We start from the raw sequence: 6,239 nt of genomic DNA, 5'->3' as shown, positions 1-6,239 counted from the left end.
GGATTTTTCTTCTTTGTCAGTTTCTTTCTTTCTTTCCTTCCTCTCTTCTTTTTCTTTCTTATATTTTTCATCTCCTTTTTTTTTCTCAACATGTTCTTCTTCTTTCTTCATTTTTTCCTAACTTTATCTTAATTATCTCATTTTCTCCCTAAAATTATAAAAAAGTAAAGGTTAACTTTAAAATTAAATTTACAAATTATTTACATGTATTACCAATTAAAAATTATCTTTTATTTATTAATTTAAATTTTTTAAAAAATAATTTTATAATATAATATTAAAATTTTGATGACTTAAAGATCTAAAGTTTAATCTTTATTGATTTCAAAAAAAATTCAGCATAAAGCATTAGAATTATTTATAACCATTTATATATTCCATCGAATCCGGTATCAAATTTTTTATTCTCTATTCGTTTTTGGCTTTTTGCACACATAATTTGTGTATACAGATGACGAAATATTATACACCTGAATAATTATATTCCGCATTCTTTACATCTTCATATTAAAACAAATTACATACTAATTAACGAAGCGTTTAATTAAGAAAATAATTTTTCAGAATAACAGTACAATAAAAATGAACCGTCAATCAATAATAATAACAATAAATGGTATATATATATATATATTTCCATGCCCAAGATTCTTGCAAGGAAATTAGAATTATTAGTTAGTTTAATGGTAAATAATAAAACTTAATATGTCAAAAACATTTTTTATTAGAGAAAATTCCACTCCCCTTCTCTACGAGATGTTAAAATGACACTCCCCTCCCCTCTATTTTATAAATATACATTTTCCTCCCTTCTAACTTTTAAAAAACCTTCTCTTTAATCCATTTTAAACTTGTTGTGTTAACTAATGTTAACTTTATCTATTTTTTTAAAAAAAAATATTTTTCAAAAAAATACCCATTAGCAAAAATTTTATTTTTTATCATTAAATTTTGCTTACCAAAATATCCTTTAATAAATTATTCTTTTATTGATAAAATTATATTTTAAAAAAATTTAATAATTATATTATTTTTTTTCTAAAATAGCTTTCAATAATTTTTTAATTATTAAATTGTGATTTTACTAAAATTTTTGTTAATGGATATTTTTTCAAAAAATAATTTATTTTTTCTTAAAAAATAGATAAAATTAACATTATTTAACACAAAACATTTAAAATAGATTAAAGAGGAAGTTTTTTAAAAGTTAGAAGGAAGGAGAATATACATTTATAAAATAGAGGGAAGGAGAATGTCATTTTAGTATCTCGCAGTAGAGGAGAGTAGAATTTTCTCTTTTTATTAAATATACCTCACATATTAATAAAAAATAAAATTTTTGCACAAATACATGCGCTAATTAGAGTATACATAAACATGGCAAATGAGAAAGGGGACGTTAGCATGTCAAACTACAAGACCTCCATAGTTGCCAAACGTGCGCTACTAGTCAACTCTATTGTTTATCTCTAATTAGTACTATCATCATAACAAGAGGATTAACAAAAGACTCTAGGGCTGCATCTAATTAAGTCATCAATAATAAATTGTGAAAGAGTAGAAAATGGATATATATATATATATATATAGAGGATTACTAGGGCCAGCAATTTTTGTGATTTGTAGCCATCAAATAGTCATCAAGATGGTTTTAATAATGTGAGATTGGTATAAAATTTCATCCAATGGCTCACTCTTCTTTGCTGATTATATGCTGGCAAGAATTTAACAAAGTTACTGGTCCCTAGACTTTTCTTTTCTATATATATATATATATATATATATATATATATTTGCTAATCATGTTTTAGTTTTTACAAAATTATTATGTATACATTAAAATTAATTATACATGTGTGTTGTTTATGTTAGAAGGAGAAGAGATTAGAGAAAATGATGTGTTTGCTATATATCTAATTATCTACTATATATACACCATTAATATACAATATAATGTACAATCTGTTTATAGGTGTTAAATAAATAAAAATATATCAAAAAGATAATTGTCTAATGAATTCAAAATTTAAATACATATACAAATATCAATTTAACTAATATTTGAATATTATTCAAATAAATTTATATATATTTAATGTATATTTTATATTTTATATTTTAATATGTATAATTTCAAATGGTTGATTCAGTGAACGATTTTAAGCTTGTGTATTTATATAGTTATAGTTTTTAATATATTTATTTTTTAAGAGAAATTGATAGAGAAAACTTCAAAACTCAATAGGTATACGTAGTTGTTTCTCTTATAAAAAGATTTAAATAAGTGTTGCCTGCCCTCACTAATAAAATCCACAATGAAATAATATGATAAGAGTGGTAGTATATCATAATTTAAGGTGCTTTTGTTTCGGAGTATTTTTTTAAAAATTAAAAATTAGTTTCTATATATTTGTTTAAATTTTGTGCACTGTTTTTATCTCTGCTAATTGAGAAGATCTTTTTTGAGTAATATTATACATTTAAATTTTTTTATAAACTAAGTTTAACAAAATTAAATAATAAAATTTAGAATAATATTAGTCATATTAATTTTTGTTATGTTAGACCAATTTAATTAGACTTTGTTAATAAAAAGATTTAGATGTATAGCATTATTTTTTTTTTTCGTTATTATATCTTTGCTTAAAAAAAGTCGTTGAGATTTACAATTAAAAATGATAATTTTAAAATTGAAAATAAATATAAATAGTCGATCACCTTATTAGAACATGTTCCTAACCACATAATTATATAAGAAGTAATAACAGCTATAACATTAAGCATATAACTTAAAAAACTATGCCCACCATATATAAGAATGTTGATCAGTTTTTATTATTAAATGCTACATATGATAAAGTATAGCAAGTATATATTAACTAGTAATGAAAACAAAGTCCTATTTTGTAGAATGTGCAATGAACTAATAAAATAGGAAGAATATCAAAAAGTAAATGTATTAGGAAGTGGTTAATGAGTTATAGTTCAAATGGCATAGTCTACTAAAAATATTAACTAGATTCATTTTGTTTTTTTTCTTTCATTTTTTTCTCTTTCTTATCTTTTTTTTTTATAAAAATATATTTTTAATTTTATATTGAATAAAAAGAGTTTATTTTCCCTAATTAAGTGGGTAAATTAATAAAATACTATCAGAACATTAGTAATTAGAGCCAATCAAATGAACGACAAACAAAATTGAAGTAAAAACACATATGTATATGTTATCGTCTTTTTATAATTTTACTAGAATGTCAAGTTAGATTTTAATCAAAAATATTATTTGTAAATTAAAATTAGTCACCAAATAAATAGAGAAAGTTTAGGGATCAATATTTTTATTAAAATTTAGCTAGTACTTAATCATAAAAAGAAAAGTGAATAATTTTATATTATTGGATAAAATCTCACACCATTAAAAACACTAATGATAACTAATTGATAGTTACAATTAGTGGAGCAATAGGAACAACAACAATAAAATAATTTATATAAATAAATTATTTAAAGATTAAATTTACACAAATACAATTTTTTGAAATAATTTACACTCATATTCTAAATAGTTTACCTGATTGAAGAATTACACGTTATTCGCGATAGACTGTAATAAATTACGTGTAAATCTTAAATCGTAGTAAGGTGGATTGCTCCTTATCTCCTCATCACTATCCACAATCATATCGACAGGTTCTTCATTCGAATCATCCTCTCACAATATATTTTCAACTCGATCCGGTTCACCGTCAACTACAAAATCAAGAATCATGCGAGGAGAACTAGTCATCCTAACTACAAAAGATGGAGATGCAACCAACGGACAAGCCGATGCAACTACGGGCATCAAACGATCAACTAGAAGCATCCCAACACAGTCGATTGAGGATTTAGAGCTGATGTCCCAGAAATGTCGACACCATCCTTCAACTTCGCATACAACTCGTGTATTCTCACTTTCGAAAAACTTTTCCGATAATAAAACAGAACATGCAGATCTTCGTCGGACGCTATCACAAACGTATTATACTTGTTCACACTATTTGACACAAGTGTAATAGGGATTCTGTAAAATAACTTTTTCACCTACTTGATCCATACACCCCGAACTTCTGCAGTATAATGATTTTTAATTAGATCTGACAAGATATTCGATGACTGGATAAAGACACTCAGGAATTTTCTATCAGTAAACTTTACACCCTCTCTTTTGCTTTTTTAAATTTTTCCAGAACAATGCATTAAAACTAAGAAACTCTCCTCATTAGACATTGTGAATTTGATACTCTACTTTACAATTATCTTCAACTGATATAGATAATGAATTCACATGTTCATAATCCGCTATAGATTACAGCAGATTATGCTTCACCACTCCTTCATAAATTGTGACAGGGTATAGTGATTTATTCCTTATGTTTTAGTGATAATTCGTGATAAAGTATAATAGATTATGCTTGTGTGTGTTTTAAACGTAATCTGTAATAGCCTGTAACGGATTACGTGTAATTCTTAAATCGTGATAGGATATCGCAGTTTACATAAAGTTCATTTAAAACATTAATGTAACCTATTTTAAAAAATTGTATTTGCATAAATTCTTAACCAAAATGATTTATTTATGTAAATTGTCTTTTAATTTATACGTTGAACTGGCTTGTAAATTTAAAGGTATTTAACACATAAAATCACTTTGCTTTAAAATGTTTATAGACATAAACCTAGATGATGAAAGGGTCGGAGTAAATATAAAAATTAATGAAGAATTAGAGAAACATTTACATAGGGCTATAGAAAATATTTCAGTTATAGTTTTCTACCATATGTCATCATGGTTTATATTTTGTTATCACATTGACAAGGATTTATGATTATTTTTTTAGGCAGTTTAAACATTATTCACCGACAAAAATGTGAGCACAAAAGCAAATATATGACACTAATAACGCGTTTTTACTTTTTATAATAATCCAGAAATATATATTGCTAAATATGGATGAAAGAACAAATAAATCAAAGTATAAAGAAATTAAAAAGACATGTTAGAGCAAGTTAGTGATTGACTTTGATAAGCTGTTTCACACTTTGGAGTTTGGAGTGCCCGAGCATTTTGCTTAATTGCTATCAATGTTGCTGCTGATGATGATCAGAGTCCTTATTATGGAGGCCACAACTCTCCCTACCACCCAGCTCCACAGGCGGCGCCACCCACACATGAACATGAACATGAACCTCACCCACCCTATCTCTATAAATCTCCTCCTCCTCCATCTTCATATATTTACAAGTCTCCACCACCTCCTCCATATTATTATAAGTCTCCTCCTCCACCTTCTCCTTCTCCACCACCTCCATATATCAACAAATCTCCTCCTCCTCCCTCTCCCTCTCCACCCCCACCATCACCTTCACCACCTCCACCATATATTTACAAGTCTCCTCCTCCACCATCACCTTCACCACCACCTCCATATTTCTACAAGTCTCCTCCACCACCATCCCCATCACCACCACCTCCTTATATCTATAAATCACCACCACCACCATCTCCATCACCACCACCACCATATGTCTACAAGTCTCCACCTCCTCCATCACCTTCACCACCTCCTCCATATATTTACAAGTCACCACCTCCACCTTCTCCGTCACCTCCTCCACCATATATTTACAAGTCTCCACCGCCACCTTCACCTTCACCTCCTCCTCCTTACATTTACAACTCTTCACCGCCTCCACCAAAGCAAGGCTATCTCTACACTTCACCTCCACCTCCTAAGTATTAAGCTTGTATGCATTAAAAGTGCTTTAATTTGAATTCTTTTAATAATACTATGTTCAACATTATTGTGGTTATAACAGGTTCTACGCCATATATATAAGGCAAGTAGAACCTAGTTATTATATATCAATGTATCCTTGTATTTCAATTGATTATCATATTTTCTTGAGAGCCTAATGCAATGTGACTAGAATTCTGTTTCATTCTTTGCATATGATCATAAGATCTCAGTTAAGTTCACGAACTTGTGAAACCAAAGTTTAGTTTGACAACAATATTATGATAATTAATAACCTAAGGATAAATTAAAAAAATGCAAATTTATTTTACTTTATATTTTTACAAACAATGCAAGCAGCAAAAGCTGAATCCCTCTAGTTTGGGTGGGGCGAGTTCGAAAGAGAAAATAAAATGAACGTTGAAGACACTTGCGCGCGCTATCATGGCAAATATTTATTTG

The 6,239-nt window shown here is 27.7% G+C and overlaps 1 protein-coding gene across 1 annotated transcript; it reads left to right on the top strand.

The window, feature by feature from the left end:
* Nucleotides 3,768-5,783, top strand: LOC107611743 (extensin-2-like). The gene is made up of 2 exons (XM_016313637.1): nucleotides 3,768-4,018; nucleotides 5,096-5,783. The coding sequence occupies exons 1-2, from the start codon at nucleotides 3,768-3,770 to the stop codon at nucleotides 5,781-5,783; spliced, it is 939 nt and encodes a 312-aa protein (XP_016169123.1).

The sequence above is a fragment of the Arachis ipaensis genome, chromosome B08 (assembly GCF_000816755.2).
Source record: "Arachis ipaensis cultivar K30076 chromosome B08, Araip1.1, whole genome shotgun sequence".
Classification (NCBI taxonomy): Eukaryota; Viridiplantae; Streptophyta; class Magnoliopsida; order Fabales; family Fabaceae; genus Arachis; species Arachis ipaensis.
Note: the sequence above shows the minus strand (reverse complement) of the source record. Positions and strands in the feature narration are given on the sequence as shown.